General features: G+C 43.0%; 1 protein-coding gene across 1 annotated transcript; it reads left to right on the forward strand.

Annotated features, from left to right (window-relative positions):
- The first annotated feature begins 5,061 nt into the window (after positions 1-5,061).
- On the forward strand, positions 5,062-17,814 carry LOC123993073. Its single transcript, XM_046294841.1, has 8 exons — positions 5,062-5,235; positions 12,615-12,659; positions 12,791-12,844; positions 13,228-13,491; positions 14,105-14,137; positions 14,266-14,295; positions 14,529-14,666; positions 17,265-17,814. The coding sequence occupies exons 2-8, from the start codon at positions 12,638-12,640 to the stop codon at positions 17,285-17,287; spliced, it is 564 nt and encodes a 187-aa protein (XP_046150797.1). The 5' UTR covers positions 5,062-5,235; positions 12,615-12,637; the 3' UTR covers positions 17,288-17,814.
- The last annotated feature ends 4,355 nt before the right edge of the window (positions 17,815-22,169 follow it).

Genomic DNA, 22,169 nt, shown 5'->3' on the forward strand with positions numbered 1-22,169 from the left:
GATAGCTTCAACTCTGCACATTTACAACAGGCAAGTTTTAAAAACACTGCTTCAAACTAATTATGGTCTAGACCAGTGGTTCCCAAATTTTTTATGGTCCCGTACCCCTTCAAAAATTCAACCTCCAGCTGCGTAACCCCTCTAGCACCAGGGTCAGCACACTCTCAAATGTTTGTTGTTGTTGCCGTCATTGTAAGCCTGCCACACACACACTATAGGATACATTTATTAAACAAGACAGAACTGAAGACTGTTTCTGAGAAATGTTTTGTGTCTCTCGTCAAATCCTTACCACAATCTATGAGCATAACTGGGAAATGCTCCATTGCACCCCCCCTCTCTCTCTCTAACACGTTAAATAAGTTAAATATGAAGTTATGTTTTTACCATTGATAATATTTGCATTGTAGTGTAATTGCATGTCTGGTGATGTTAATTGATGTTGGTGTTCCGCAGAGGTGGACCAGGAAGAGGCCCCCAGAATAAAATACTGTATACGGGGACCACGTGTTTGAATTTGTAAATTCTGCTCAGACAGCGATCTGGAGTGATCAAGAGGGTTTACTACAAACCATCAAAGATGGTCATAATGTCAAGATGAATTCAATGTTTTTCCCTTTTATATTTGTAGTTCATGAATGATCTCTATTCCTTCCTATGTTTGACATGTTTAATGATAAAAATGGCATATATATATATAAAAAAAAAGCCCAGTCTACCATTTACATGCAAAGGATTCTACAGCCGTCAATATCCTGGTGCAAGTGCTTCTCATCTTATGTACTCTTTCCTTGTCTATGGTCAGAATAAACAGCAAAGAAATGGGATCGCTTTCCGAGCATGTGTTTATTTACACAGCACATCGCAAAAGAATAGCAGTACAATCACATCTGTTTATAAAACTTGGCGAGGCCATGCCCTGCCCTACAAAGAGGAACGGGACAGGAGAGGGAACAGGTTTAGAGTTCCACTCCTATTGACCAAAATCCATCATCTGGATACAAACTGATTAAAAGTGTTTCAACTTTTCATCCAGTATTCTGTTTCAGGGTTGTTCCCATAGTGCTCTCTCAGTCAAACACAGAGCAGTTGTAAACAGGAATTTACATATCAGGTCAATTACACAACCAAACCTAGTTACAAAAATGTCTATTTGTTTCAAGTGGTCACGGAAAAGTATTTTCCTGTTTTCCTCCCAAACTCCAGTATGACATGATACCTTATGGGGAGGCAGGCAGTCTAGTGGTTAGAGTGTTTGGCCAATAACCAAAAGGTTGCTGGATCGATTCCCTGAGCTGACAAGGTGAAAATATGTCTTCTGCCCCTGAACAAGGCAGTTAACTCTCCGTTCCCCGGTAGGTTGTCATTGTAAATAAGAATTTGTTCTTAACTGACTTGCCTAGTTAAATATATATTTTTTAAAGTATTGTATTCACAGTCTGGGATAAATATATGGGCTGCTTAGGTAAATAATGTATAACACAACTGATTCAGCTAATCAACTGACTGTTAATGGTCTTCAAACTAGACCGGGTATTCCCAAACTGTGGTACGCGTATCCCGAGGGGTACGCCAAATAAAAATGTGATTCACATTTTTAAAAAAAAATACATTTTTTTTCTTCACATTTTCCAACAATACATTTATATTTTATGACAGGGCTATACATTTGGGCAAGTTTTTTTCTCACCTGAGTAGCCTCGTTTCACCTTTAAAAATAAACTGAAACCATCTAGTGTTCAGTGAAATAACAACAATGTCAAATACAGGTAGCCTCGTCAAATAATTAACATACAATCACATTAACTGTTACTCTCTCGCGGGAAACCTTCACTCTTGCGCAGACATTTAGAAATGAAAGATGAGGGTGGGTCAATGTAAATTGTCCGGTGACGATTTTATTAATTGTTCAGCAGTCTTATGGCTTAGGGGTAGAAGCTGTTGAGGAGCCTTTTGGTCCTGGACTTGGCGCTCGTTCACACAACCCTCTGTAGCGTCTTATGGTCAGATGCCGAGCAGTTGCCATACCAGGAGGTGATGCTCTCGATGGTGCAGCTGTAGAACCTTTTGAGGATCTGGGGACCCATGCCAAATCTTTTCAGTCTCCTGAGGGGGAAAGGGTTTTGTCGTGCCCTCTTTACGACTGTCTTGGTATGTTTGCACCATGATAGTTCATTGGTGATGTGGACACCAAGGAACTTGAAAATCTTGACCCGCTCCACTACAGCCCCGTCGATGTTAATGGGGGCCTGTTCGCCCTGCCTTTTCATGTAGTCCACAATCAGCTCTTTTGTCTTCCTCACATTGAGAGGTTGTTGTCCTGGCACCACACTGCCAGTTCTCTGACCTTCTCCCTGTAGGCCGTCTCATCATTGTCGGTGATCAGGCAAACTTAATGATGGTGTTGGAGTCGTGTTTGGCCACGCAGTCGTGGGTGAACGGGGAATATAGGAGGGGACTAAGTACGCAACCCTGAGGGGCCCCAGTGTTATGGATCAGCGTAGCAGACATGTTGTTGCCTTCTCTTACCACCTGGGGGCGGCCCGTCAGGAAGTCCAGGATCCAGTTGCAGATGTAGGCGTTTAGTCCCAGAGTCCTTAGCTTAGTGATGAGCTTCGTGGGTGCTATGGTGTTGAACGCTGAGCTGTAGTCAATGAACAGCATTCTCACGTAGGTGTTCCTGGTGAGAAAGGGAAGTGTGGCGTGCGATTGAGATTGCGTCATCTGTGGATCTGTTGGGGCGGTATGCGAATTGGAGTGGGTCTAGGGTGTCCGAGGGGGATGCTGTTGATGTAGGCCATGACCAGCATTTGAAAGCACTTCATGGCTACTGACGTGAGTGCCACAGGGCGGTATAATCATTTAAGCAGGTTATCTTCTCTTCCTTGGGCACAGGGACAATGGTGGTCCACTTGAAACATGTAGGTATTTCAGATTTGATCAGTCAGAGGTTGAAAATGTCAGTGAAGACACTTGACGGTTGGTCTGCTTTGAGTACACGTCCTGGTAATCCAGCGGCTTTGTGGCCCAGAGGCTTTGTGAATGTTGACCTGTTTAAAGGTTTTGTTCATATTGGCTACCCGAGAGTGTTATCCAGAACAGCAGTGCTCTCATGCATGCTTCGGTGTTGCTTGCTTCAAAGTGAGAATCAAAGTGAGCATATAAGGCATTTAGCTCATCTGGTAGGCTCGGGTCACTGGGCAGCTCACGTCTGGGTTTCCCTTTGTAGTCTGTAATAGTTTTCAACCCGGCATCAGAGCCGGTTTAGTAGGATTCAATCTTAATCCTGTATTGAAGCTTTGCTTGTTTGTTGGTTCGTCTGGTTCGTGAGCATTTTCTTCTTTGCTTATGGCCTTATAGAGTTGGTTGAGAGCGGTCTTAGTGCCAGCTTAGTTTTGTGGTGGTAAATAGACGGCTACAAATAATACAGATGAGAACTCTCTTGGTAGATAGTGTGATCTACAGCTTATCATAAGGTACTCTACCTCAGGCGAGCAAAACCTCGAGACTTATTTAATATTAGAGTGTGTAGAAAATGATTTAAGACTGAGACTCTCTTTAATACAACCCAACATTACAGAGTTATGTGCATCCTTTCAAACACACCCTTCTCATTAACCTGTGGTGTCACGAATCCCGTTTCCTGAGTCTGTTTTTTGCCTGTGTTCTGTCCTGGAGTGTTTTTTTCCGGCGTCCTGGAACGCACCCTGTCAGGTTGCCGGGCAATGTAGCCAGTTGGGAGTTCTGATTACCCGCACCTGTATCCCATCAGCGATCTGCACACCTGGTCCTGATCATCATCTCTCCTCTTCATAAGCCCGGAACTGACATCCATTCCCTGCCGGATCGTTAGTCATGAACATTACTCACCCGGATAATTTACCCCATTCCCACATGGTCGTCGGAGGAGTCCGCTACCCCATTGGATCCACCTATTTACTCCCATCAACTCACCACCGCTGCCCGCTACGCCACCTGGATATATCTACCCCCATTCACTTTGTAAATAAATACTCACCTTCTTCCTACTCTCATTGTCCTGGTCTGCTTCTGGGTTCGATTTTGAAAGAACGTGACATGTGGTGAGTTATTCACCATTTTTGATGAACAAATAAGGTTTTATATGTAAGATGGCTAAATAAAGAGCAACATGATTGATTATTATAATACTATTATTTGTGCCCTGGTCCTATAAGAGCTCTTTGTCACTTCCCACGAGCCAGTTTGTGACAAACTCACACTCATTATTTTGTTTAATTTGTTGCCGTTTCTCCCTTTTTCATTTTTAATGTACTTCACAAATGGAAGCAGAAAATGTGTGGTAATTCTACTCTAAGTATGTGACAATTGTCTGTGGTCGTGTCTATTATCACCCCAACCCAGAAAATATACAGCTAATTTTGCTATGTGACAAACATTTGCAGTTTTATAGCTTATCTCATGCTATTCTACAAAATATATTTGCGTGTTTGGGGCCCCCCTAGAGCCAGGTCTTTATTTTGACCACACTTTATTTTGACTTAATGCTGTTTTAAGTACCTTGTACACACATTGAAATCAAAGAGTAAAATATGTTCGCTGCATGGTCCTTGTGTACATGCTGTGACCAGCAGTTGGTGAAGGTGATCTTGAAGAGAGTCCCGCTCCGCTCAGCACACTACAGCTTGACTCGAGTCATTCCACATTGGTAGGCTAATTAAACTTTGTTGAAAATTAAGAAAATAGCCCACATAATAACCATATTCTACCACAAATTTACAAAAATATAGGACTAATAAAAGTGACATTAAAATATGCTATACTAATTACTTGATAACACATTCGTTATAGCCTTCTGAAACAAAATAGCCTACTAAATACTCCAAGTCTATGTTAGGCAACCAGAATAATATTGTGTGTTGTACATTACAGCACCAACCCGTTTCCCTCCTTATCGATAATTTAAGTCTGGAGGATTTGTCCTTCAGTTTAAACCTCAACTACTCGTTCTCATTCCGTAAATTGTTTCACAGGTCTTTTATGACGGCTGGTTGTTGAGGGCGGAATCATAGTTTATCAAGCCACCCCCATCAAGAGACTCTCTTCTGCTCTTCCTTACTTCCGCACTTTCATTCATTTCTGAACTTCTCGGAGTGGAAAGGAGTATACACGTAGAGCGAGCAAGTTGCCGTAGGCAGTGTTTCAGAGACCCAAAGGCATTCCAGACCGAGTTCAACCAACACACATCGAATTTACGTGAGTTTACTATTTAATTTGATTAATTGAATGTCCTACATTATCATAGAAATGTATAGTTCTGTTAATTGTGTCCCTTCAACATTGAAAAGTATTTTGCCTTTCGCATGTTGAATTGTCATGTTGAATTCGTTCTTATGGCGCATTAAATGTATTTTCGGATGATACAGATAATGTATAGGGCAGGCAGAGGCCGTCTCCAAAGTTCCATAGCATTCGGGTCTCAGCCCTGAAGACCAGGGTCTGAGAGGTTTGTCGTTCTGAGCGAAAAAAAAGTGCTTTTTCTAAATAATTTTACACGACTGGAGAGGTTACAATATTTTTTTATATCACACAAATGATCAAAATGACACGCGTACATTTACATACCGAGATCAAGACAATGAACGACCAATGACTTAAAGGCAACCAATAGCATATATTCCAATGAAAAGTGGATACACCAAATTTAATTTAGGCCTACAATATGAGGAAATTATCATCTACAATTTTCTAGTTGCACTCACCTATTTAAACTAATTTTTCCCCCAGTTGTATTCTGAAAAACCTTCTAGCTACTGCCTGCTATTCATTGACAGCCACAAGTAAACAGTCAGCTGTTTAATGAATACAAATGTGTATTCGCATCAGTAGGCTAAGTGACTGAAATGCATCAGGAAAGTTCATGAAAACATTAGGGAAGCTCATCATGTGTGTAGAGAAAATCTGCATTGCTTTCAATTGCTAGACTAATGATCATGAGCACTCACCTCAATTTAGCTAACGGTTCTCAGCCTAATTGTAACCAAATATCCAAACGGAGATTCAGTGAAAACAAAGATCTGACATTGCTTGATTTATCAAGATGAGTTCCCATGCTTGCCCCAAAGCAGCGAAATAATACTGTCCCAATCAAAACGATGCTGGAATTATCAGTTGACCACCCATGGCAATTACTTCATATGGTATAAGTGCCATTTTGTTAATGTAGCCTATGGGAGCACCATTTTATTATCATTATTTAGGAATCATTTCTGAATGAAAGTTGGTACCGACATGAAGCCTATTGTATAAAATAAGTTTAGAATATATATATATTTTTTTCGTAAAACACCAAATTAGGCCTACCACCTTATTAGAAAGTAGGCCATCATCATACATGAGAACGTTTTCTTCATAATGCATTTAATACAAGGATCTGCGTTTTCGTGTACATTACACAATTTCTTTCATAATGCATTTTATACAAGGCTAAGTTTAACTTTATGAGGGTTGCCAGATAGGACCAAAAAATATATACATACAGTATATATATTTTTTGTGTTATCAATGAAGGTATTCAATTGGGGAAGGAAGATAGTTGTATGATTGGAAATTATCATGCAAACACTAATACATACAGTGGGGAGAACAAGTATTTGATACACTGCCGATTTTGCAGGTTTGCCTACTTATAAAGCATGTAGAGGTCTGTCATTTTTATCATAGGTACACTTCAACTGTGAGAGACGGAATCTAAAACAAAAATCCAGAAAATCTTATTGTATTATTTTTAAGTAATTAATTTGCATTTTATTGCATGACATAAGTATTTGATACATCAGAAAAGCAGAACTTAATATTTGGTACAGAAACCTTTGTTTGTAATTACAGAGATCATATGTTTCCTGTAGTCCTTGACCAGGTTTGCACACTGCAGCAGGGATTTTGGCCCACTCCTCCATACAGATCTTCTCCAGATCCTTCAGGTTTTGGGGCTGTCGCTGGGAAATACGGACTTTCATACGGATTTTCTATTGGGCTCAGGTCTGGAGACTGGCTAGGCCACTCCAGGACCTTGAGATACTTCTTACGGACCACTCCTTAGTTGCCTTGGCTGTGTGTTTCGGGTCGTTGTCATGCTGGAAGAGCCAGCCACGACCCATCTTCAATGCTCTTACTAAGGGAAGGAGATTGTTGGCCAAGATCTCGCGATACATGGCCCCATCCATCCTCCCCTCAATACGGTGCAGTCGTCCTGTCCCCTTTGCAGAAAAGCATCCCCAAAGAATGTTTCCACCTCCATGCCTCATGGTTGGGATGCTGTTCTTGGGGTTGTAATCTTCCTTCTTCTTCCTCCAAACACAGCGAGTGGAGTTTAGACCAAAAAGCTCTATTTTCTTCTCATCAGACCACATGACCTTCTCCCATTCCTCCTCTGGATCATCCAGATGGTCATTGGCAAACTTCAGATGGGCCTGGACAAGCGCTGGCTTGAGCAGGGGGACCTTGCGTGCACTGTAGGATTTTAATCCATGACTGCATAGTGTGTTACTAATGGTTTTCTTTGAGACTGTGGTCCCAGCTCTCTTCAGGTCATTGACCAGGTCCTGCCGTGTAGTTCTGGGCTGATCCCTCACCTTCCTCATGGTCATTGATGGCCCACGAGGTGAGATCTTGCATGGAGCCCCAGACCGAGAGTGATTGACCGTCATCTTTAACTTCTTCCATTTTCTAACAATTGCGCCAACAGTTGTTGCCTTCTCACCAACCTGCTTGCCTATTGTCCTGTAGCCCATTCCAGCCTTGTGCAGGTCTACAATTGAACCCTGATGTCCTTTCACAGTTCTCTGGTCTTGGCCATTGTGGAGAGGTTGGAGTCTGTTTGATTGAGTGCATGGACAGGTGTCTTTTATACAGGTAATGAGTTCAAACAGGTGCAGTTAATACAGGTAATGAGTGGAGAACAGGAGGGCTTCTTGAAGAAAAACTAACATGTCTGTGAGAGCCGGAATTCTTACTGGTAATAAAATGCTAATTAATTACTTAAAAATCATACAATGTAATTTTCTGGATTTTTGTTTTAGATTCAGTCTCTCACAGTTGAAGTGTACCTATGATAAAAATTACAATCCTCTACATGTTTTGTAAGTAGGGAAAACCTGCAAAATCGGCAGTGTATCAAATACTTGTTCTCCCCACTGTTTACACACATTCACTTTGTTTGTGCTGTTATCGCCAACTCTTTTGTATTAATTATAATAAAATATTCTAGTTGTCATGTATTTCTTTAACTGGTTAAATGTTTGTAGTTCTCTGCTTGATTAGCTTTGGTATATTTGACATTTTTATATATAATCTGTATTTCCACTGAAGAAAGTAATAATTCCCTACTGTAAATAAATGGACGCTACCTGTTATAAAACGAAAATTGCTCTCTGTAAATAGATGGTGCTTTAAAAGGGTTTACAACCAAGATGTTAGGCATAGCACCAGTATCCCAAAGTATTAAGCTAAAACAAGCATAGAAAACAGCATTGGCATTAATAAAAATAACCTGCAAGGCTACTATTATATTATATTTATTTCATTGACAACCTGTTTAATGAACAAAATTGGGTTGTTAACATGTGGAATACAAAAAAAGACAGTGTACAACACCATTGCCCAAAATGCATTGCTCCAATCAATTTCAAAAGATTGTTCTGAAGTTTGCCCACAAAAAAAGGTATTTTCCTATGAATGAAGTAGCACAACTGTATTTTCACACAAATTAAGCCACACAAAAATGCACGAAATCTGCTGAAATTATTTGTATGCATATTTGCACGAATTGAGTGTGATATTGTGTTATACCAAAGCATAGACTATAGGTCAGGAATGCCATACATGCTTGTCTAAAGGTTCATATTACAATACGGAAGAGAATAATAGATCTGCAATGTCCAACTGAGGTGGATTTTAGAGTTTTTTTTATTGCCCCAATAAGACTTACCAGGATAAATTAAGGTGGAAATAGGCCTATTAACATTGTATAAAACTGAGCTTTAGGGTAGGTGAGGTACAGCCGAGGGATCATGAAACCATGGGGCTAAAATGGATATCCCTGAGGTTGGTTGATATTCACACATAGACTCAGAACCCTTTTAAAACAGACCCCTGGGAATGATCAGTCCAGTGGGGACAAGACTATAGCCTACTAGAATATAATATATGTACCTTCATGACTGGGGGAAATCAAAAATACACATACACATACACATGTTTAGCAGATGTTAATGCAAGTGTAATGAAATGCTTGTGCTTCTAGTTCTGACAATGCAGTAATAACCAACGAGTAATCTAGCAATTCCAAAACTACTACCTTATACACACAAGTGTAAAGGGATAAAGAATATGTACATAAAGATATATGAATGAGTGATGGTACAGAACGGCATAGGCAAGATGCAGTAGATGGTATCGAGTACAGTATATACATATGAGATGAGTAATGTAGGGTATGTAAACAAATTGGCATAGTTTAAAGTGGCTAGTGATACATGTATTACATAAAGATGCAGTAGATGACAGAGTACAGTATATACATATACATATGAGATGAATAATGTAGGGTATGTAAACATCATATTAAGTAGCATTGTTTAAAGTGGCTAGTGATATATTTTCCATCAATTTCCATCAATTCCCATTATTAAAGTGGCTGGAGTTGAGTCAGTGTTGGCAGCAGCCACTCAATGTTAGTGGTGGCTGTTTAACAGTCTGATGGCCTTGAGATAGAAGCTGTTTTTCAGTCTCTCGGTCCCAGCTTTGATGCACCTGTACTGACCTCGCCTTCTGGATGATAGTGGGGTGAACAGGCAGTGGCTCGGGTGGTTGTTGTCCTTGATGATCTTTATGGCCTTCCTGTGACATCGGGTGGTGTAGGTATCCTGGAGGGCAGGTAGTTTGCCCCCGGTGATGCGTTGTGCAGACCTCACTACCCTCTGGAGAACCTTACGGTTGTGAGCGGAGCACTTGCCATACCAGACGGTGATATAGCCTGACAGGATGCTCTCGATTGTGCATCTGTAGAAGTTTGTGAGTGCTTTTGGTGACAAGCCAAATTTCTTCAGCCTCCCGAGGTTGAAGAGGCGCTGCTGCACCTTCTTCACGATGCTGCCTGTGTGGGTGGACCAATTCAGTTTGTCTGTGATGGGTACGCCGAGGAACTTAAAACTTACTACCCTCTCCACTACTGTCCCATCGATGTGGATAGGGGGGGGTGCTCCCTCTGCTGTTTCCTGAAGTCCACAATCATCTCCTTAGTTTTGTTGACGTTGAGTGTGAGGTTATTTTCTTGACACCACACTCCGAGGGCCCTCACCTCCTCCCTGAAGGCCGTCTCGTCGTTGTTGGTAATCAAGCCTACCACTGTAGTGTCTTGTCCGCAAACTTGATGATTGAGTTGGAGGTGTGCGTGGCCACGCAGTCGTGGGTGAACACGGAGTACAGGAGAGGGCTCAGAACGCACCCTTGTGGGGCCCCAGTGTTGAGGATCAGCAGGGTGGAGATATTGTTACCTACCCTCACCACCTGGGGGCGGCCCGTCAGGAAGTCCAGTACCCAGTTGCACAGGGCGGGGTCGAGACCCAGGGTCTCGAGCTTGATGACGAGTTTAGAGGGTACTATGGTGTTAAATGCTGAGCTGTAGTCGATGAATAGCATTCTCACAGGTATTCCTCTTGTCCAGATGGGTTAGGGCAGTGTGCAGTGTGGTTGAGATTGCATTGTCTGTGCACCTATTTGGGCGGTAAGCAAATTGGAATGGGTCTAGGGTGTCAGGTAGGGTGGAGGTGATATGGTCCTTGACTAGTCTCTCAAAGCACTTCATGATGACGGAAGTGAGTGCTACGGAGTCGTCGTTTAGCTCAGTTACCTTAGCTTTATTGGGATCAGGAACAATGGTGGCCCTCTTGAAGCATGTGGGAACAGCAGACTGGGATAAGGATTGATTGAATATGTCCGTAAACACACCAGCCAGCTGGTCTGCGCATGCTCTGAGGGCATGACTGGGGATGCCGTCTGGGCCTGCAGCCTTGCGAGGGTTAACACGTTTAAATGTTTTAATCACGTCGGCTGCAGTGAAGGAGAGTGCATGTTTTGGTTGCGGGCCGTGTCAGTGGCACAGTATTGTCCTCAAAGCAGGCAAAAAAGTTATTTAGTCTGCCTGGGAGCAAAACATCCTGGTCCGTGACGGGGCTGGTTTTCTTTTTGGAATCCGTGATTGACTGTAGACCCTGCCACATACCTCTTGTGTCTGAGCCGTTGAATTGCGATTCTACTTTGTCTCTATACTGACGCTTAGCTTGATTGATTGCCTTGCGGAGGGAATAGCTACACTGTTTGTATTCGGTCATGTTTCTTGTCACCTTGCCCTGATTAAAAGCAGTGGTTCGCGCTTTCAGTTTCACACGGATGCTGCCAACAATCTACGGTTTCTTGTTTATGAATAATTTAATCGTTGCTATGGGAACAACATTTTCAATGCACGTTCTAATGAACTCACTCACCGAATCAGCGTATTCGTCAATGTTGTTGTTTGATGCAATGCGGAACATATTCCAGTCCACGTGATTGAAGCAGTCTTGGAGCTTGGAATCAGATTGGTCGGACCAGCGTTGAACAGACCTCAGCGCGTGAGCTTCTTGTTTTAGCTTCTGTCTGTAGGCAGGGAGCAACAAAATGGAGTCGTGGTCAGCTTTTCCGAAAGGAGGGTGGGGGAGGGCCTTATATGCGTCGCCGAAGTTAGAATAACAATGATCCAAGGTTTTACCAGCCCTGGTTGCGCAATCGATATGTTGATACAATTTAGGGAGTCTGATTTTCAGATTAGCCTTGTTAAAATCCCCAGCTACAATGAATGCAGCCTCAAGATATGTGGTTTCCAGTTTGCAAAGTGTCAAATAAAGTTCGTTCAGAGCCATCGATGTTTCTGCTTGGGGGGGAATATATACGGCTGTGATTATAATCGCAGAGAATTCCCTTGGTAGATAATGCGGTCGACATTTGATTGTGAGGAATTCTAAATCAGGTGAACAGAAGGACTTGAGTTCCTGTATGTTGTGACCACACCACGTCTCGTAAGGCATACGCCCCCGCCCCTCTTCTTACTGTAGTATGATCTAAAATAAAGACGCGCGACAACGAGGTTCTAGCTCCAGCCTGTTTATTAACCTAACCCTTGCATGTCCTACATAGGTACGGATACCCCCAAGGGACATCCTACTACACTTACCAGAAAGATGTTTGTATCTGTCGGCGCGATGCATGAAGATTCGGTTAGCGTCTCTCGAGTGAGCCATGTTTCCGTGAAGCAAAGAACGTAACAGTCTCTGATGTCCCTCTGGAATGCTACCCTTGCTCGGATTTCATCAACCTTGTTGTCAAGAGACTGGACATTGGCGAGAAGTATGCTAGGGAGTGGTGCGCGATGTGCCCGTCTCCGGAGCCTGAACAGAATCATTGTTGAGTTGTCAAAATATTTGTAACCCAACACCCCTAGATCCCCCTGCTCAGTACTCTTGAGGACATTAGATTGATGAACGGCAGCAATGGTCTACATAATGTCTAGACTAAATGTTTAATTTATTTATTTGCAGATACTCCACAGAAACATCCAAACATGAATGGATCGATTCTTCCAAGTAAGTCAACAATGCTTTTTGAGTTTTAGTCATATATAGATGACTGAAAGTGAGGAACCGTTAACAAGACCATGAGTGGGTGTTTGTAGTGACATCCACATGCGTGAACCCTTGATTTTGATTTTTTGCAGTCTGCCTGGCTCTATGTCTGGCTGGCTGGGCTGTATCTGGCGCTTCTATTGAAGGTGAGCTGTTCTCAGGCCTGCCATGCATGTGTTCATTATGGCGTAAACATGAAATGAATACTGTACCTTGTTTTATACACTCTAAATAAGTCACTTCCCCCGGATTGTCACAGTTTCACAAAGTATTGGTGCTGAAACACGGATCAGTCCGTGAAAGTTTCAAAGTGAAATATGAAAGTGGTGACAACTTGATCTCACCATTTAATTTGGGAATTTTAATTCCCTAAAAATAATTCCTATATTCGTATGTTAAAGCACAGTGAGTATGTATAGTATAGTACTGTATAGTCGTTTTTTGACCCAAGTGTAGTAACTGATATTTCATATTGTCTGGGGGCTCTGTTTAACTAGCTCTCTTCTTCCTGTTGTATTCTCTCTTGCAGCTCAGAAGACCTCTGTCTGTTACCTCTGTAACGATATGCAATGCCAAAATATTGAGTCTGTTTATGACCATTTGACGACTAATTCGACCCTGTGGTCACGAGGTGAAATGGTTAAGCTGCCTCCCTGTCCCATAACCTCCCCTCCACCATCTGGAAAATGCTTGTTATGTGTTAAGAGCCAGGAGGTCTACGCTGTGTGTGACTCAAAGATCATCAAGCCAGCCTTTGAGGGCCAAGGCAGCTCCATGCCTGTCATCGAAGCCAGTGAGTTTCTGTAAGAGCCCATGACAGTACAACCTGGGGAAGAGGATGGATAGTCAACAGAGGGAACAAACAAAGCAGATTTCTGGAAAATCGTCATAGGTGTCAATTATTAATGCTAAGGGGCTGTTGGAAGTTGTAGTTTATTATAGAGCATGATGTGATGCTTTAGAGCAGTGTCTCAAACCAGTCACTGCTATGAGCATTTCCCAGCTTATCCAGCTCTCTGTTGTTGTAGGGAATCATTCCTGTAGTGTCATTACAGATTGTCCCAACATTGTTACATCTAATCATTCCTGTACTGTCATTACAGATTGTTTCAACTAATCATTCCTGTACTGTCATTACAGATTGTCCCAGCATTGTTTCAACTAATCATTCCTGTACTGTCATTACAGATTGTCCCAGCATTGTTTCAACTAATCATTCCTGTACTGTCGTTACATATTGTCCCAGCATTGTTTCTACTAATCATTCCTGTACTGTCATTACAGATTGTTTCAACTAATCATTCCTGTACTGTCATTACAGATTGTTTCAACTAATCATTCCTGTACTGTCATTACAGATTGTCCCAGCATTGTTTCAACTAATCATTCCTGTACTGTCATTACAGATTGCACCGGCATTGTTTCAACTGATCAGATGGGTGAGTTCCATTCAATATTCAAACTGTATTTCAAACAAAACACATCTTATGGTAATGTTACATTACAAGAGCAAATTCCATAAGAGATCAGCAGTCTGGATATTCTATATGTGTTTTGTCTTCAACAGACGGAGCTGGAGGTTCAGCTTGGAGTCCTGGTGAGTGCGGAAACCCACAGAACAGCAATGCTCAGCTCAAGATCGTGTGCACCAAGAATAAAAGAGACAAACTGAGTTCTTGCTCGTGTGTGATAGAGACTTCGTTGTTGTTCATCGAGGAAATTCCAAAATTCTGATCTGAAGATAGTAGTAGTGTTTAACAGTGTTAGATGATGATCATTTGTTTTCTTTGTCCTTCAACTGCTCCCCCTGTCCTCCTCTCCCACACACAGATCCAATTGCCCCCACAATGACCACTGATGGCACTGGCAGGTTATCCAAGGAAACAAGATTCGCTATTGTGTCAATCCCAATTGCCTTCTCCGTCATCTTCATACTCATTGTTGTTTTGCGCAGAAGGACCAGATCAAGTGAGCGGGGGGGGGCAGAGTTTCCTGGCTAAACATGTCCCTTTCCATAAGAGAAAACAGGTTTAACGTATATTTTGCTGGTGTTTATACAGTCGCTTAGCTGGCTTTTATACAGTCACTTACTTAGCCTGGGCACCTACCGGGTTGTTGCCTTCTGCTTCTAAGCTGAGCTGTGTGACTGAAATATACAGTGCCTTCGTAGAGTATTCAGACCCCTTGACTTTTTCCGCATTTAGTTACGTTAGTCTTATTATAAAATGGATTATATATTTTTAAAAATTATCAGCAATCTACATGATGAAGCAAAAACAGGTTTTAAAATGTTTTGCAAGTTCAAAAACAGATACCTTATTTACATAAGTATTCAGACCCTTTATGAGACTCGAAATGCAGCTCCTATCCATCCTGTTTCCATTGATCATCCTTGGAGATGTTTCTTCAACTTGATTGGAGTCCACTTGTCGTAAATTCAATTGTTTGGACATGATTTGGAAAGGCACACACCTGTCTATATACGGTCCCACAGTTGACAGTGCATGTCTGTACAAAAACCAAGCCATGAGGTCGAAGGAATTATCCGTAGAGCTCCGAGACATGATTGTGTTGAGGCACAGATATGGGGAAGGGTACCAAAATATTTCTACAGCATTGAAGATCTCCAAGAACTTAGTGGCTTCCATCATTCTTAAATGGAAGAAGTTTGGAACCTCCAAGACTCTTCCTAGATCTGGCCCCCTGGTCAAACTGAGCAATCAGGGGAGAAGGCCCTTGGTCAGGGAGGTGTCCAAAAACCCCCGAGCTGACAAGGTACAAATCTGTCGTTCTGCCCCTGAACAGGCAGTTAACCCACTGTTCCTAGGCCGTCATTGAAAATAAGAATTTGTTCTTAACTGACTTGCCTAGTTAAATAAAGGTTCAAAAAAATAAAAACCCGATGGCCACTCTGACAGAGCTCTAGAGTTCCTCTGTGGAAATGGGAGAAACTTCCAAAGGTCAACCATCTCTGCAGCACTCCACTAAACAGGCTTTTATTTAAAAATGGCCAGACGGAAGCCACTCCTCAGTAAAAGGCACATGACAACCCGCTTGGAGCCATGCTCCCCAGCATTACGCACTCCTGCCACAATCATTATGCACACCTGCCTTCCCCCCGTCACGCATCAGTGATTATTGGACTCACCTGGACTCAATCACCTCTGTCATTACCTCCCCTATATCTGTCTGTTCCCCCGCTTTTTCCGTTTTTTTAGTTTTTTGTTGTTGAATTTTACTCCTTTTCTCCCCAATTTTGTGGTATCCAATTGTTTAGTAGCTACTATCTTGTCTCATCGCTACAACTCCCGTACGGGCTCGGGAGAGACGAAGGTTGAAAGTCATGCGTCCTCCGATACACAACCCAACCAAGCCGCACTGCTTCTTAACACAGCGCCATCCAACCCGGAAGCCAGCCGCACCAATGTGTCGGAGGAAACACCGTGCACCTGGCAACCTTGGTTAGCGCGCACTGCGTCCGGACCGCCACAGGAGTCGCTAGTGCGCGATGAGACAAGGATTTCCCTACCGGCCAAACCCTCCCTAACCCGGACGACCCTAGGCCAATTGTGCGTCGCCCCACGGACCTCCCGGTCGCGGCCGGTTAGGACAGAGCTTGGGCGCAAACCCAGAGTCTCTGGTGGCACAGCTGGCGCTACAGTAGAGCACCCTTAACCACTGCGCCACCCGGGAGGCCCAGCATTGATTATCATATGTCCTTGTATACCCGTGTGCTGATGCTGTTCCTGTCTTGTTCCATGTCTGTTCCGATTAAATGTTTGACTAACCGTACCTGCTTCTCTACTCCAGTGTCGGTTCTTACACTCAGACCATGAGAAACAAGATTCTCTGGTCTGATGAAACCAAGATTGAACTCTTTGGCCTGAATGCCAAGCATCACGTCTGGAGGAAACCTTTTACCATCCCTAAGGTGAAGCATGGTGGTGGCAGCATGCTGTGGGGATGTGTTTCAGCGGCAAGGACTGGGAGACTAGTTAGGATCGAGGCAAAATTGAACAGAGCTATCCTAAAGAGATATCCTTGATGAAAACCTGCTCCAGAGTGCTCAGGACCTCAGACTGGGGCGAAGGTTCACCTAAGCACACAGCCAAGACAACGCATGAGTGGCTTTGGGACAAGCTTGTAGCGTCATACCCAAGAAGACTCTATGCTGTAATCACTGCCAAACGTGCTTCAACAAAGTACTGAGTAAAGGGTCTGAATACTTACATTTACATTTAAGTCATTTAGCAGACGCTCTTATCCAGAGCGACTTACAAATTGGTGCATTCACCTTATGACATCCAGTGGAACAGCCACTTTTACAATAAATGTAATATTACATTTTTTAATCTATTAGCAAAAGTCTCTAAAAGCCTGTTTTTGCTTTGTCATTATGGGGTATTGTGTGTAAATTGATGAGAAATTCTGTAACATAACAAAATGTGGAAAAAGTCAAGGGGTCTGAATACTTTCCGAAGGCACTGTACAGTATATTTTCATTGAAGAGCTCTCTTTTGGCAGATGTATTTGAATGGTCTTTTTTTGTTTTGCTCGTCTTCACAGGTGTTGTCTGGTGTCCACATTAGATGTCCACTTCAGAAGTCCACTCAGAGCAGCACCAGACCCAGTTAAAGTTATTAAGAGTAAGGTTGATATTGTGTAAGACAAGGAAAAGAGGAAGTGATGGACCTGAATGTTGTCTACTTCCTGGCTATGGTTTAACTTGAGGAAACAGTAAGCTCTGTTAGAAAGCCAGGTTGTTACATTTTGATAGCTTTTACTCTGCACTTTTGCAGCAGGGTACATGAGTGTCTTGGGATTCCTAGGGCCTGGAAGTATAGTCAGGGAGAGATCTCAGTGACAGACTTACACAGAGGGTCCTGCCATTTTAAACCACATACTTTTTGATTCGCCAAGTTTGCGTGTTTTGCACATCTGTATGGTTGATTGAAACATGTGGAGTTAATAATTATGTGATGTTTTATTTATATTAATGTATTTGTATTATGTTTTTACTATTGATAGTGTTTGCAAGGTACTGTAATTGCAAGTGCTTCTCATCGTATGTGCGCTTCCCTTGTCTAATGTCAGAATAAACAGCAAAGAACTGGGATCACTGGCTGTGTTTATTTACACAGCACAACAGAAAAGAGTATCTGTACAATCCGTTTATAAAACCGGTGAGGCCATGCCCAGACTTACAAAGAGGAACGGGACAGGAGAGGGAACAAGTTTCGAGTTCCACTCCTATTGACCAAAATCCATAATCTGGACTTCTAATCCGGTATTCTGTTTCAGGTTGTTCCCACAGCGGTAGAGAGGAATTTACATATCAGCTCAATTACACCACCAAACCCAGTCACAGAAATGTATTTGGTATTTACTGTCACTTGAAACAAAAACAGAACAGAACAGAAAAGGAGTCTTTTCCGGTTTACCTCCCTGACACCAGAATGACATGATGCCTTATTGTGTTCACAGCCTGGGAAAAATATATGGACTGCTTAGGTAAACAATCTACAACACAACTGATTCAACAAATCAACCGAATCTTAATGGTCTTCAATCTAGACCACGGTTAGTTTGAAGCAGGAGCTGGACTGGAACAAAAGTATCCTGCCGTGCTATAGATAACAATAAGTGATGAAGATACTGCATAAAAGCAATCAGAAACATTAACCTCAACACCATAAAGTATGTAATACAATGAGCAGATACATTTTGATTAAGAAAAACAGCACCAGTCTCCACCCAGAAAAAGATTAAAATCAGCTTCCCCATGATGGCCTAAGGCAGGCTCCACTGTACATCTCAGACTCACCACACCCACTCTGTCAGCTCTGACAAATATTTCAGGAGCATAACCACCCGTCTGTGGCAGACTATCACAAAGGTGTGATGCTATCATGTATCGAAATATGCTTCATACTCAGTTTTCCTCTGATAACATTACAGCTTCACCTCCAACTATTCAGTTAAACAATCTGTGCAGGAGAAGAATGTTGTTAGTACCTCTCCTTTATAGGTACAGGTTAATAGACCTCAAGGGAATGATTCAGCTCTGACAACACATATGTCAAAAGCAAAACCATCCTCTGTGTCACGTAAACATTCCTGACACTCCGTTGACCAAACAAAATAAACCGTTTCCCTCTGGTTACGTTACAACTCCACCTAGGTAGCTAAACAATCTGTGCAGGAGAAGAATACCGTTGCCACCCCCCCCCCCCCACAACTCTTCTCAGCAGTCACACCACACTCTCAGCCTCCCACTTCCACACACACCTCACACAATATGATATACCAGACTAGTTCAGTTGAAGGTTCTGTATCACAATGCTGTCCCTGTCTGACACCAGTCTGAAACATGGCACCTCACAGTACCTACAGACTGCGCTAAATGCATATGAAATACTAAGGAAGAATAAACACACTTCACAACTATAATCTAAAACCTGGATAGCTACCCTCCTGTAGATGTGTGCTAGATTAGGGTTCGAGTGAAAACCTACAGGAATGTAGCTCTCCTGAACAGGGTTGAAGAGCCCTGGTTGAAAACAGACTCAACTTTCAGAAATGTGGTAGTTATTCAGCAGGTTACCATGGACACGGAGGGGAGAGAAGACGAAGAATGCAAAAACAAAAAACTTGATTGACAATGACTCACCGTCACCTTACCTCTGATGTTTGACTGTGTTTACCTGTACTCTTTTCCAGGTTGCTTGGCTCACTGGGGAAGGTAAACTTATTTTACAGCCTTATTCTAAAATGGATTTAATTGTTTTTGCCCCCTCATCAATCTACACACAATAATGACAAAGCAAAAACAGTTTATCATTTTTAGCAAATGTCTTAACAATAAGACACTCAAATATTGCATTTACATAAATATTCAGACCCTTTACTCAGCACTTTGTTGAAGCAACTTTGGCTGTGATTGCAGCATTGAGTCTTCTTGGGTATGACGCTACAAGCTTGGCACACCTGTATATGGGGAGTATCTCCAATTGTTCTCTGCAGATCCTCTCAAGCTCTGTCAGGTTGGATGGGAAGTGTTGCTGCACAGCTATTTTCAGGTCTCTCCAGAGATGTTCGATCAGGTTCAAGTCTGGGATCTGGCTGGGCCACTCAAGGACATTCAGATACCACTCCTGCGTTGTCTTGGCTGTGTGCTTAGGGTCGATGTCCTGTTGGAAGGTGAACCTTTGCCCTAGTCTGAAGTCCTGAGCGCTCTGGAGCAGGTTTTTGTTAAGGATCTCTCTGTACTTTGCTCGGTTCATCTTTCCCTCAATCCTGACTAGTCTACCAGTCCCTGCTGCTGAAAAACATCCCCACAGCATGATGCTGTCAGCTCCATGCTTCACCGTAGGGATGGTGCAAGGTTTCCTCTAGACGTGGCGCATGGCATTGAGGCCAAAAAAGTTCAATCTTGGTTTCATCAGACCAGAGAATCTTGTTTCTCATGGTCTGAGTCTTTTAGGTGCCTTTTCGCAAACTTCAAGCGGGCTGTCATGTGCCTTTTACTGAAGAGTGGCTTCCGTCAGGCCACTGTACCATAAAGGCCTGATTGGTGGAGTGCTGCAGAGATGGTTGTCCTTCTGGAAGGTTCTCCCATCTCCACAGAGGAACTCTGGAGCTCTGTCAGAGTGAAAATAAGTTTCTTGGTCAGCTCCCTGACCAAGGCCCTTCTCCCCCGATTGCTCAGTTTGGCCGGGTGAGCAGCTCTACGAAGAGTGTTGGTGGTTTCAAACTTGTTCCATTTAAGAATGATGGAGGCAACTGTTTTTTGGGGGACCTTCAATGCTGCCAACATTTTTTGGTACCCTACCCCAGATCTCTGCCACGGGCCCGGCGGCAGGATTAACTCGGCAAGGGGGCATCGAAAATGACTAAGGGGGCACAACTATTTTTGCTTGCTGATAACACAGGATGGATAACAATCGATAGTACAATTACACATAATGTATTTGCAGCCACGCACGGCTGTCTTGCAGCAAGAATCCCGGCGGCAGGATTAACTCGGCAAGGGGGCATCGAAAATGACTAAGGGGGCACAACTATTTTTGCTTGCTGATAACACAGGATGGATAACAATCGATAGTACAATTACACAATGTATTTGCAGCCACGCACGGCTGTCTTGCAGCAAGAATACAGTTTACTCACCCTCTCAAATGCCAGTTGAATCAGCTGTGCTTTTCTCCTGTGCAACATGCTCCGTCTGTGCTCACTGAATACGTGTTTCAATGTTGAAAGAGTTCTCACAAGTTGCATTGGATGCTCCAAATGTTAATCACAGCTTCAATGCCATCATCACAGTCGGCATTGCTGTTAGAGGCCTGTAGTATCTATACAAAATTAAATGTGTAAGCCATTTTCCTTCTCCATATTGGGCGATTTCAGTCTGTAGAAACTGAGGTGCGACAGTAAACTCAGCGTCCACAAAGTCTCCTGAGATTAAGTCCAGCAGTGGTTTCACCTTGTCCACATCCATAAACGTTTCACACAGGGCCTCAACAAGTTGGCTATTTCATTCGTTAAATCTTGTTGACATTTCTCCCAGTACAGCATCCAGACTGCTAAAAAACAACATTTTGCACTCCCTATCATTATCCTCTTCTTGCTGGCTCATTGTTGTTTCGACCACATATTCTTTGAGATTACTACTCTCTACACTCTACACTTTGCCGTTTGCTTGGAGCGGGGGTGTCCGTGGGCTTGTATTTCTCCCATAACTCATCAAACTCACTGTCACGTCAGTTTTTCCACGCAATTGTGGGAACTGCGGACGACTCAGATGCCAGAGTACAGATCAGTTGCTTCAGCCTGAAGTAACTTGTTGGGGGGGGGGCAATGAATCTGAAGCTCGGCTCGGAAACAGCTTTCAATAGGCCCACGGCCTCAAGTCACACCTCTGTACCATGGGTGCGGGTACTCTCGTTTTCTCTGAGCAGGTGGATGATGCTGTCCAGACACTAACCGTGGCCAAATGACCAGTCCATCGCTGCTCAAGGAGCCGTTTCGCTTTCTCTCCCGTGTATTGCGCAGCCACAGTTGGTTTCCTGAAACTTGTAAAGGGAATTACACACATACAAAAATCCATACAATGCAACCTCAGAGGAAATAACGGGCATTATGACTAAATGCAGCTGGTGGTAAAAACAATGCCCCCATGTTTACCAGACATCACACTGGCCCTATCATAACATTGACTCAGAATATTCTCGGTGCTAAGGCCAAAATGTGTTATCTCTGACAGGATGAAGTTAGTCAGCGATAAAGCATCACATTCTTTACTCGTTGCCATTGACAGTAGCCGTCCACAAACACGCTTGTTTTCGCCAACGTAACGGAGTACAATTGAAGTGTTCTCGCACCCGGTTGGGGCTTTAGTCCCATCCACTGTTAGTGTGTACAATGAATCATCTACTTCTTTCACAACTACCTCACTCATGAGCCCAATTATTT

Source organism: Oncorhynchus gorbuscha, linkage group LG02 (genome assembly GCF_021184085.1).
Source record: "Oncorhynchus gorbuscha isolate QuinsamMale2020 ecotype Even-year linkage group LG02, OgorEven_v1.0, whole genome shotgun sequence".
NCBI classification, from domain to species: domain Eukaryota; kingdom Metazoa; phylum Chordata; class Actinopteri; order Salmoniformes; family Salmonidae; genus Oncorhynchus; species Oncorhynchus gorbuscha.